This window comes from Haemaphysalis longicornis, unplaced genomic scaffold, assembly GCF_048455015.1.
Source record: "Haemaphysalis longicornis isolate Haplotype H1 unplaced genomic scaffold, Haemaphysalis longicornis Haplotype H1 scaffold_1, whole genome shotgun sequence".
Classification (NCBI taxonomy): Eukaryota; Metazoa; Arthropoda; class Arachnida; order Ixodida; family Ixodidae; genus Haemaphysalis; species Haemaphysalis longicornis.
The window spans coordinates 38891201-38904030 of record NW_027526203.1 but is presented as its reverse complement, the minus strand read 5'-3'; the positions used below and the strand labels follow the sequence as shown (position 1 = coordinate 38904030).

The 12830-nt window shown below is 46.6% G+C and overlaps 1 protein-coding gene across 2 annotated transcripts in view; it reads right to left on the bottom strand.

Moving 5' to 3' along the window:
• The window catches only part of LOC144175974 (AN1-type zinc finger protein 4-like), a 77154-nt gene extending 69404 nt beyond the window's left edge, over positions 1–7750 (bottom strand). For both annotated transcript variants that reach the window (XM_077705059.1, XM_077705060.1), the window contains exons 1-2: positions 7290–7750; positions 6858–7007 (exon numbers count right to left, since the gene is read on the bottom strand). In XM_077705059.1, the coding sequence (XP_077561185.1) occupies positions 6858–6978 (121 nt within the window). In that variant the 5' untranslated portion in view covers positions 6979–7007; positions 7290–7750. The remainder of the gene's footprint in view (positions 1–6857; positions 7008–7289) is intronic.
• Positions 7751–12830: the final 5080 nt, after the last annotated feature.

Here is a 12830-nt window from a genome sequence, read left to right as displayed (position 1 = left end):
TAACTAACTCGTTTTTGAACAGAAACACTGCTGACAATTCAATTTCAGAAATATTACGAAATGGAACTTTATTAAGTAGCCCCAGTGACATTGCTAATGCCTTTAGTGACGCATTTTTTGCTCCTCCAGTTGCGAACTTAACTAGACCTGACGATAGCCTGGAGCGTTCTTTGCACTCCTTTTAGGTCTTTCCTACCACCTCGGTGGAAGTTCGATCAGTCATTACTAATCTTAAATGTTGTAGTCCCGGCTTTGATAACATTCATGCCCAACACATCAAAGCAATTTCTGATACCGTATCTGCCGTTTTCGCTCACATTGTTAACTTGGTTTTTAAAACTGCTGTTTTTCCACTCGAAATGAAGAAAACCAGAGTGACCCCAGTCTTCAGAAAGGGTGATAAAACATCCATAGCAAATTATCGGCCCATTTCTATTCTCCCATTTTTTAGCAAAGTGCGTGAAAAGTTGATAGAACAATGTCTTTCAAACTATATCTGCAAGTTCAACCTACTAACTCCAAGGCAGTTTGGCTTCCGGAGCGGTTATTCCACTAATATTGCATTGGTTGCACTAACCGACAAGATCAAAAATGAAATTGATAGGGGTAAATTTGTTGGTGCTGTTTTTATTAACTTTACGAAAGCTTTTGACTCAATTAATCACAACATTCTTTTTCAAAAACTCGAATCTTATGGTATTAATGGCCCTCCCCTACAGTTAATATGCACTTATTTATTAAATCGCCAACAAACAGTCATTATATCTGGCGTATCATCTACTACTAAAACAATTAACGTAGGTGTTTCCCACGGTTCTATTCTTGGCCCACTTCTATTTTTGCTTTATATCAATGATATTCCTAATTGCCTCACGCCAGCATCTGATTGTATTTTATATGCAGATGACACCCCCATATATTCGTCGCATACGTGCATAGACGATCAAACACAAAATGTTAATCGTGACCTCACCAATATTAACACGTGGTGCCGCAAAAACCAACTACTGATAAATCCAAGCAAAACTAAATTCATGGTTTTTAGCTCGCCTCACAAAGAATGAAGCAATATTCCACCTTTGCGCTTTAATTCCCATGCAATATTCTCAACAGAACAGTGTTCATTTCTCGGTATTCAACTTGACCCATTCTTGAAATTCAATGTTCATATTAATTCCCTCAGAAAAAAAAACGGCATTTGAGTGCTAGTTAAATCACGGCAATATTTTCCTATTTCAACACTCCTCACGCTATACTACGCTTTTATACATAGCCATATTAATTACTGCATAGCATCTTGGGGACTAATATACAACTCCCATATCCCTCCATTACAGCACGTTCAAAAACAAGCTATTCGAATACTTACACACAGCACTTACAGCGCACATGTCACACCTCTTTTGCGCCAACTTCTGTACTCAATCACACAGCTTATAAGCCACAATCTATGCCTCATTGCCTACCGCCTGGTTCATGATCCCGGTATTCTTCACATAATTGACCGCCATATTCTCTCTAACCCCAATAAAACTAGGTTTGCAGAGCTAAATAACTTCTTACTGCCTTCAGTGCACACTATGGGAAAAATACAGTCGGGTTTGCTGCTATAAAAGCTTGGAACGACTTGCCTTTTAATGTTAAATCATCCTTGCCATCATTCAGGCATGCTCTCAGGACGTTTCTTTTCTCTAACAATTTACGCTATGTAGTTGCTTAGTAATGTATTCCGTTCCAATGTTTTGTGTACTTGTACTTCATTTTCTGGTATTTATTATTCCTACACGTTTGTCATAATTATAGAGTTTCTTTCCATGTCATAGTTAATTATTATTACTGCAGCTGTCCGTTTATGCATATTATTCGCGTTCATGACTGCTACTAAATGCTTAGTTGTGTACAATAAATAAAAAGGGGTCCCATTGCAGTTTATAACTCTGGGACCCCTTTCTGTATATGTATTTTTACACACTGTATTTTCAATACGAGAATAAACTGAAACTGAAACTGAAGTAGCCTTAAGAACCGCCTGAAGTCACCTCACCTGCAGGCGCGGAACCTGCAGTTTTAAGGACATTCTTGCTCATATAACGCTGAAAGCAAGGGCTACGTCAACGTCTGATTCCTGTGAATGCTCCAGATGCTATACTACAGTGATGGAAGTGGCATTTTACTTCTTGGAGCAGCTGTTGGAGCAGGCAAATTCCAGTTTGGAGCAGACATAAGCCACTTTGGAGCAGATGCCAAAATATGTTTCTATACAGTTATAAGGGTGAACATAATTCAGAAGAAAACCGTCAAAGTTTTCAATATTTATTATGCGCGATAGTGCATGTAAAAACCAGCGAACAAATGCAGTAGTCACATCATTTCAAAAATCAGAACAAGATCTTTGCTACCTTCAACTTTAGGATAAAAATACTTGAGGTACATCACTAAACTGTCCTAGTTTTAAAACGCATATTTCTACTTGTAGCCAAAAACTAAAACAGGGCAAGCACCATTAGGGCAAAAGCCACAAGACCACAGTTATCCTTATCCTTACTTCCAGTATATGTACCCAGTATATGTCTGCATACATAGTTCGCAAACTCGGCTTACAAGCAGGCTTGAACTGAATCTTTAAATAAAGGTGACATTAGACACAAGTTTATTTTCAGTTCCGGTTTTGCACCAGATGGTTAGAAGTGCTACCAAATGCTTTCGAAATGCCCCTACGGCGCACGTTTGGAGCGGCATGGAGCAGAAGTTTCGTCTTGGAGCAGTTTGGAGCAGCACTTCCATCACTGTATAATACATGTCAACATATACAGCTCGGCTGCATTTTGCGCCCGATACACCGAGCAGCGCCGGGAGCCTGCCGCGAGCCGATCGAGGCAGTCCTGCTGTTTCGCTGACGGAACAGCACAACCGAGACATGGCGGAACAGCAGGAAAAGCCTCATATAATACATGTGGTCTGGACTTTAGCATGTCATTCCTTGGCTTTACACTGGTACAAAGTGTAATCACATAACAGAGCATGTCACTGTATTTTGTTCAGTCAACTATCAATCCTTGATATGTTTATTTTTCTACCGACATCACATTTCATTGACTATTGCAGTTCCATAATTTCTGCTGTATGAAAAGCATTGCTCTGCCCATCTTGTATTTCCTCCACATCAACAAAACTGTACAATTCTTTTTATTGTGGACCTTTGTCTTTTTGGCACTATTCCATTGTTTCTTTGACGTCCCTCTTGGTTAGAATCAGCCTTCTGTATTTGCTTAACCGTAATTTTACTGAAGCAATGTCTGTTTGATATAATGGATAGAAATAGAATGAAATTTAAGAAATGTGCAACAAGCTCAACATTCAACAGAAGTGCAATAAGGTACTGAGCTAAGTGTAAGTTTACTATTAACGTTTTAAAAGATCCCCAGGTGGTCAAAATGAATCCGGAGCCCTCCACTACGGCGCGCCTCATCACCTGCGTTGCGTCGGCACATTAAACCCTACAACCACTCATTACTATTCATGTTACTAGCACAAAAAATAACAAAAAGGCGATTAGTTAAGGACGAAGATGCACGTTTGCTAGCTTCACCGCCATAATATACGAATGTGCTGCAGTACCACACGTACTGCGATTCGAAGGATATCGCGGGAAAGCTACTCTTTCAAACTAAGCAGACAGAACACCAGCTTTAGCAAATCTTCCATGCCAGTTTCGTTATCGTCGGCGTAGATAAAAGGCAACCAAGTCTCTGCTTGATAACAATGAATGTAAAGCTTGAAACCCAAAGGGTGGCAAGTCAGCCGTGCGGGCCATTGTTGTAGCATGGAACAGCCAACAAGGGAGAGAAGAGTGCGAAAACTTGATTTTCATGGTTCCGAAACAAAACCGTAGGACGGTGGCACGCGTGGCCTCTCGATGCTGGGGTGATAACCTTCAAATCGTGCTCGTCTCTACTTTATTTATTTATTTATGACATACTGCAGACCCCACTAGGGGTCCAAGCAGGTGGGGCAGAATCACTGCCCTGTAACACACTGACAACATAGGGTAAAAATATAGCAACAGAGGAAAAAGAAAAAGAACACACACACACACAAAGAGACATCACTTCAACTTTCCAAACGATCGATTTCATTTATGCAGCTGATAGCAGATCATTCCACTCAGATATGGTGCGCGGAAAGAAAGAAAATTTGAACACATTTGTCCTGGCACTGCAGGGGGTTAGTGATGCGCTATGTTGATGCCGTGTACGTCGGGCTGTTAATGGTTGAATATACTGGTCAGGGTTAATTCCAAGTTTGTTGGTCTTGAGGTGGTGAAGAAATGTTAGTCTCTCTATTTTACGACGTGCTTGCAGTGTTTGGATGCCATGTTCTTTCATCAGATTAGTGGGAGAGTCAGTCATAGTAAGTCATAGTTATAGTCAGTCATAGCTTCATAGCCGATAACAAAACTTATTAGTCCCTTTCCTAAAGGAAAATCTAAAACACGCGAATCTTGATAGTAAACACCCAGTGTTGGCCTCCACTTCCACCTGACGAACTTCGGGGACCGCGGGCCACTCACGAGCACACTCATGATCACGCTCACGACAGCATACCTGCATAACCACCTGCTCTATGGACAAACGAATCACCCGTGGCCTACCCATAGACCGGCAAGCGGGAATTTAGGTCGTCATCATCATCTAAGCTCCTTAAAGGAGCCATGAAGACAAAATACAAGTTGGGTTTATTAGAAAGACTGCTTAGTCCCGATAACAATGATACCGATATCATCGCAATCTTCGAACAAATAACGGATATATTAAAGAAAACGTGTGAAGCAGTCGCGACCCCCTAGCCAATTTCCCGCAACTTTTCTATGACGTCACGGAAACTTGTTTGTGCGATTGGCGGCCACCTAACTGACCTGTTGCGACGACACATGACTGGACGTCTGTAATGGGGCCTCTAGTTCCATTTGACCGCATCACTTGAATGCTAACATGCAGTTAATGCACTGAAAATTATATTTTATTGTTGGCCCGTATGACGTCATTCTTGCTCATAACACGTCACTGTGGCACAAAATTTGGAAGTTTTTAAATACTTCTTGCTTTTTTTTTTTTGTTAAAAAAACATCTTTTGTGGCTCTAATGGAACTGAGTGAGATACTGAATCCTAGTTCTTTCAAATTAAACGAAGTTGCATTTTGTCTTCATGGCTCCTTTAAGGCGGGCTCTACTGTTAGCGTTCAGCACACACAAATCGCATGTTGAAGACAGTTATTTCAAGCTTCGTTTGCAAAACAACGCGCAAGAAGCCTTGCCTACATATTTCCCCGTCCCATCTTTTGGTCGACCACGGGCACCCCCCGAAAAAAATTCCTGGCTACGCGCCTGAATGCCACTGATTCAACTGCAATGTCACGCTGCCCGAAAACATTTAATAAATGAAATGCCATTTCGGTCGCAACAGAGCACACCAAAAACATATTGCCCACTGCGAATATTGCTGGCTGGCGCTAAGCTAACACCAACAAAGAATTTCACATGATACGATAAGGGTGCTTCGCTACCTAGTGAGTAATTCTTTGCCTTAGCCTAGCACCAGCAATGTTTGCAGCGTGAAATCAACTAGCCCCCTTCCAACCACTGTTTACCTACATTTCACACTATCAAATGCTTTGAGGACACATTTTTGCGTCCCCCTGCGTAGCCATCTCCCCATTGGCCCTATTCTCAAACAAAGATATGAGAGCCACTGTGTACTTAATCTGCTCTCATCGAGATGTGCAGACCCCTCTACTATGCCCACCAGTGCTACAGAAAGCAAATCAAAACCACGACAGTGTGAGCTTTTCTTTAGAGGACCCCGTCTCGTCCCCATGAGTGCCATGTGTTAGGGAGGAGTGGTTCTTATCGATTCCCTGGGAAGGGGAATTTACACCTCAATTCAACAAGGGAGACCAAGTTTGGAGGAAAAGCTGCCAAATTATGTCTAGAGTTCATTTCAATTAACCCACAGCAGCGAATGCCGAACGCCACCCGATATGTGCGGACGATTGACTGCAGTGGAGCACAGGTGCAGATCGGTCCGGCCGACACGACCAGTGCCCGCGGGTGCTTGAACCAAACAGGCTGCAAGTGTTGCACAACGGAAGCAAGTACGGCTGTGACCACGAGTGCCGAGCACTCGAACGCCATGGACGCTTCTGGCGGCCACGGGAAAAGCAGAAAAGGCAAACCCCCACTGTTGTCGCACGTCGCACAGTGCACGCACGCGCTAAGCCCGTTCCACCACCGCGGAAACCCGATGATCGAGCGGCTTTTTACAGCAGACAACGACGAAAACGAAGCCTGACAAGGGGACGCCGTGGTTGGTGGTGGAACGGCAAACAGCACACCCTCGGCGCCGACGTCCGAACAAAGGGTGCGGAAGGATTCGCACTGACTGGGTGAAAAACACTTTCGGGAATAGCGCCTACGAAGGCCTCGGCTGCTTTACATAACCCGCATTGGTTTCGACTGGCGTACGAGGGTATCGGAGGGAGAGCAGTCATAGCAGGAAAACGGCGCAAATATCTACCCCCAGTAACATCGGCTCCGGCCTAAACCCGGGCCGGTCTACACGCCACAGCGCAGCTGACTGCACAAGGCTTTGAGTAGGGCTACGGCGTCCGAAACAAATCTCGCCGCGCGCGCCACGCATTGAAACAAGCACTCAACTGGGAAGGGCAAGAGGCATTTGGAAAACAAGAGCACACTGTGCACACATATCAGCCAGTTCGGCGCGCTCTGAAATGCGGCGCACCTTCGTGCGGCGCAGTTCCGAACACAGGACCGAGGAGAAAAAAAACACGGGCGGCTCACCTTCGAGACGAGAGATCCGAGCTTTGATGGAATGCACGGTATCGTCTGGCGACACCAGAAGCTCGAAAGCCGTGCCGTGGAGGGTCTCGATGAGCACCTCTATCACGCTGCTGGTGGCCATAGCACCGTTCGTCGTCGTCGTCGTACAACCTGCGTGGTTTCAAGCGGGCGGCCCCCCCTCAGTTGGCGCCGCGAATTCGGTCGTGCGGCGGCGACGGAGGCCGTCAGAACGCCGCCCACGACCACCCGAAAGGCGGCAGGGGGGACAAAGACGACGGCGCGGCACCCTTTGGCCACAGACGGACGCCGCCGCATCGGCAGACTCGAACACGGTTGGTGACGCCCGAAATATTCGCACCCGACCCCAGCCGGCCACAACCGCTCTCGCCAAATGAGCACCGACCGAGCGGCCAAAGAAAAAGGGACGCTCACCGCGGGGCGAGAGACGGACCGGAGCGCCTCCAACGTTGGTTTCCGTGCCCTTCCGTCAGCAGTGCCGAAAAACATACGCTCCTCCCAAGATGCCGACAAACGACGCGAGGCCTACGCGAGGCTCTCGATGCTAGGCGAGCAGACGATGCGAGGAGGCGCGTATCGAAGCTAGGCCCCGACTGCTGCTGTCCCGGACGAACTGCTGGCACCAGCGGCGTTCTCGGGGCACGGGTGCTCGCGCAGTGGCACGGTCGCGCGGTGGTGGCACGCTCCTCGCGCCCTAGCTCCTCCGCGCGTCCGGCTTCTTCGTCCACGTCCCTAATCAGGAGCTTTCCATGCACACAAATTTGTCATTTCCGAGAATGCGCACCAATTGAAGCAGGTCGTGCAAACAAATAGGGAATTCTGTGAACCAGTCACCGTCACCCCCCCCCCAAGAAGCGGGTTGCCCAGGGAAACCGGAATTTAGTCCAAAACTGCTCCAAAAAAGCAACACTAACTTATGACGTCAGTTCCGCTTTATGAGAATTGTTGGGCGTTTACGTTTGCTCGCTGAAAAATTATGTTAAGGCATAATATTTTGCAGTTAATGTAAAGTGTTGCTGGGGAAAAACACCGCCTGTATCCCAAGTACCGTATTTGCACGGTTCCAACACGCAACTTTTTCGCTAAAAGCTCTATGGCTAAAAGTATCCTTCAAATTTCGGCGTGTGTCAATGCGTCAACGGAGGTGGGCTTGCGAACATATATTTTTTTCCATATTACCGATTTTAAAGCGAAAACTCGCTCCAAACCGTCATACGCACGCCGCCATGAAACTGTGCGTAGTGTGAGAGTATGGGTAAACTTCTAGTACAAACCCCTCGCTCGCTTTTTGCCGGCCAGAAGCAGCCCACAAGCGAGCGGCAACGATACAGTGAACTGTGGCGACGACGACAGACGACATTGGCGGCAGTGTATTATTTTTTTTCGCTTGTCGCTGTCGCCCCAGTACATTCTGCTACGTTTTTTTTAGTTACGTTGCCTTTTGAGTTACGTTTTCCGCGTCGCTTACCGCCGTCGCTACATATGGTCACCCCTTCATCTTAAGAAGCTCGCCGCTAACGCGAGCACATGCGTTAAGTGCTAATCACGCTGTTATTTAGACATATGTATCTGTGATAGCCATTGAATGCCAGAAAGTGGCAACCCGAAAACGGAAAAGCATACCGAAAACAGAACTACCCAGAGTTGCTCAATATAGACAGTTGCGAAACTAGAGTGTACTAGAAGTTTTAGAGTGGCCCAAGCGGCCGCCCCGAGAGGTGCTCATTTTGCGCAGAAAATAGCGGCGGCGCTGTAGTCAACAACTGAAAGCGAAAGCGGCGGCTGGCCGCGCGCACGGCTGCGCGCGGGCCAGGAAACGCTGCTTCTTTACGCGCGGGGCGCTCGAAATTTGTTCTGCAGGTCGTCCAATTGCTTAAATATACTGTAGGTACAGTGGACTATGGGTAACGAAATGAAAAATAAACGCTGCAGCTCATTTTAAATGCAGAGCATTTCAGTAACTCACGATGTCACCCGCGTTGGCGTCCGTAGTCCGCATCGCTCCCCGTCGGTCTGGCATTGGATTGGATTGGATTGGCTTGGATTAAATTGGATTGGCTTGGATTGGATTGGTTTGGATTGGATTGGATTAAAGTGGATTGTGTTGCGTCATAGCGGCGCCACGTTGCGTCAGCCGCTCCACGTTGCGTCATTGCCGCGGCAGGGGGTTCACGGCACGTTTCACGTTTCACAATCGACTTCATCGACAATGTCTACGCGGGAAGAGAAGGCGGCGCGGCGGCGTGCTGCGGATGCTGAGCGCAAGCGCCGCAAGCGAGCCGCCGACGCCGACGCCGAACTGCGCCAGCGAGAAGCCGCAGCCATTCGTGAACGTCGGGCGGCGATGCGGGAGGGAAAACAAGCACAAAAAGAACAGAACTCCTACTGGCGCAGTTTCAGGCAGGGGGCGCGCGAGCACTGCGAAGGCGGGAAATTTGAAATGCGTCGGGTGGTAGCAGTGAGCGGATAACGGCGCTACAGCCCATTATGGAGAATCAGTGCTCTGCATTTCCAACAGTTTTCACGTAGAGTGGAACCGCTGTAACTTTTTGCATTAGTTTTGCCTTTCCCGCTCGCAACAACAAGGAAAATTACGAATTCCTTTGCAGCATTCGTAGCGGATTGTAAATAAAGTAATTGCAGCGACATTTTCGCTATTACAATTTCCCATAAAAAGTATTTTGCGTGAAATTGACTGGTATGAACCAGTTCATGATTGCTTTATGATTGTGTCCTTATTGTGCTGCTTGATGGACATAGTTGGTCGACGCAAATGACATGAAAAAATATATGAGGACTGGGATGATAGCTTCTCAGAAGAATTTTTTATTTATTGTCATGCAATTTACGCTCGGACTGCAGTTATGCGGGTTAATATCATAAGTTGCGTTTTTTTTTTTTTTTTTGCGTGAGTTGTTATTATAGCAGTATTTAAGCAGTGGCCCGCTCGGGATAATTACGGGTCACCGTGGAGGCCGAACAGAAAATGACACGCGCAAGCGAGATATCCTTTTAACTAAAAAGGGGTTAGCCCAGTGGTTAGCTCAGTTGTCCCCATGACCGTCTTTCATAGAACTATTCCCGCAACGTTCTATTAATCGCACCAACTTTCACCTGATTAGGTCTACAAAGGAGTTGAATCAAATTAATGCAAATTTTATTCACAAGTATGCTGATGGTACAATTACACGCACATAAAACAAATGCAAAACATAGATCAGAAAATATATTGACCCCGACAAAAATGGAATATACCACGTCTACTGGTAAAGGTTCAAGAACGCAAACATGGAGGTTCAAATAAACGGAACTGGAACAAAATACACATTTTGTTTTCATTTTCAATAGCCCAGAAAATGAAATGTAACCCGGGAAATCAAGCACAAAGTCTACACAGGTAAAGGTTTATGAATAACGATAACATGGAAGTTTAAATTGACATTTTTGGCCAACGCATTTTCGTAACTCGCCCTCGATCATTAGTGACGGCTAAGTTTAGGGTGTTGCTCCCACCTTTGCATGTAATCACGGAACTTTTAAACATTTTATATAGAAATGAATCCGTGTGACAATGTATGCATAACCCAACCACATTTGCTGTCAAGGTCTCACGTTCTGGTTTAAGGTGTTTGCTGTGAATAAGGGCTGCGGCACACCCATAACGCTATCATGGTGGAGCTCCTTGTCGCTGAATCAACTGGTAAAAACGCCCTAGAGATCGATAATAAACTTTCAAAAATGCACGGAAGGATTCAGAAGCCCCCCCCCCCCCCCCCAAAGAAAAAAAAATACAAGAGGTAGTAAACACAGCGGCATCTTCCCCTGGCATGCAGGATTGGTCATGCAGACTTGGCACTTCATTTTCAGTACACACTTCCTTACCAAGTGCCTGCAATATGCGACATAGCAAGTTAATAAAATAAGAAAGCCCACTAACGACAGTACAAGCATCAACGGCAGGGGTAGCCCAGAAGAAGGCTCTTGGTATTTTCGTTCCAAATAGGAACGTAAAAAAACAGTAAACTTTTTGCAGCCTATATAGAATGTGCGCCCGCCGCTTTTGCTTCATGCGCAGAATCAAGAAGGAGAAGGGAAAAACATTCCTGGCGCCTGTCCGTCAAATTAATCCCTCGTTAACTCGAACTCAGCTATCTCAAAATGTCTTCTCGAGACTTTTTCCCACCGTGTGTTTACTTCCCATAGGCGCTACTCATTTGCCCGCTCCATCTCGAAACGTTTTTTCGGAGGACCACGGATGTCTCGAAATCCTGGCAGAGAGGACACAAGGCAAAGTCCGCTGCTGGCAGCTGATAAGGTCCCCGTTCGAATGATTACTCCCGCCGAACGCGGTCGTGAAGTGCAAGTTTACGCGGACTACGCGTCCCCGTTACCGGAATGCTGTCTGGCGCGTGCATCATTGCTGTGGACGACGCAGCTACTGATCATGCGGACGAGGAGGAGCCTCCAGAAGTGCGTGCGTACAACGGCAGAAACGACATACATGCTGCGTCTGCATTGTAACAAGGTAAAATATGTAGCGGTGGTGACCACCAATCCATGCGATTTGAGGAGCTCGGGTACACTTTTCTGGGGTGCAGATGCGAACGCGAAACAGCCGAGCGCAACACAGTTCTTTCTTCTGCAATAATAAAAGTTTCTTTTTCCTGCGAAATATTTTGCCTTTATTACGAAATCTCCCCTGTGCAATAGTGTTTTTGTTAGCACCATAGCTGTTATTTCAGGGACCTGGCTACAAATTTTCTGCATTTCAATTAACTCGAAACTCTGCTACGACTTTGAGTTAATGAGAGGTTACTGTATATCAGCAATTAACGTTTTCAGAAAACGCATAACAAAAGAGAAAGTATCGTTGGGGGGGGGGGGGGGGGGGGTAGGGGGTCAATCATTTTGTCGGGTCGTACTAGTTTAAAGTTTGCTCAAGCGGAGTCATAACGTTTCTGCGTCTACTTTCTAAATCAGCTGACCAAAGGTGCAGGTTCGGTTCCCGGCCGCGGCGGGGCCGCTTTTGTGATGGAGGATGACAGCGAAAAACGCCCGTGTCTTCGAGATTTCGGCGCACGTTAAAGATCTCCAGGTCGTTAAAATTAATCCTAAGCCCCCCAGTACCTCTTGCCTCATCGCCTGTGTAGCGCCGGCACGTTAAACTTCATAATCCAAAATAAATCAGCTTCGCAAGCGCGAAACACCGCCGCGAGCAACGCAAATATTGCCGCGCGCAGGCTGGGAGCTGGTGCCGGGGAGCGCCGGCTGTTCAGTTGTCGACGACAGCAGCGCCGCCGCTAAACCGGCTTTATTTTCTGCGCGAAAGTCGACCCGGCGGAGCAATGGGAGAGGCAGGGAGAGGCCTCCGCTCGGGCCACTCTAAAACTTCTAGTACACTATTGGCGGTGAGATGTTTGAGTGGCGCCCCCTGGATCTGACGTCAGCTTAGGGACCCGCTCCGCTGTCGTCTGCTACATTCGCCGCGCTGCTACACCCGCGCCGCGGTCGTCCGGTTCTCACTGGCAGCAGTGCCTTTGCTAGAAATCGCCCGCTTTTATGCTTTGGTGCTTTAAAAAGCGTGTTTTCAATCAGATTCTGACGGCTCTGAATAATTTCAAGCTTTGTCCCGCACAATTTTACAACACACGAGGAGAGAGAGAACGACTTTCAGAGAACATCGCTCAGATCTCCTATCTAGCGTATTTGCGAGTTTCAGCGCTCAGAGCTCCTCGATAAGTAATCAAATGCGTAGGCTTCCCTTAACTATTTCTGAGATGCTCTTATGAAGACTCAAGAGTCTAATGCTACGCATCAAGCAGCGGGTCACACAGCAGGAAATAAAACGGGTGTTTTCTCTTTCTTTCGTTGTTGTTAGATGAACGTTTTTTTTCTTCTGTGCCCAACGCATTCATTTTATGCACCGTCCTAAACGTCCTAGGAGGTTTGGGGATG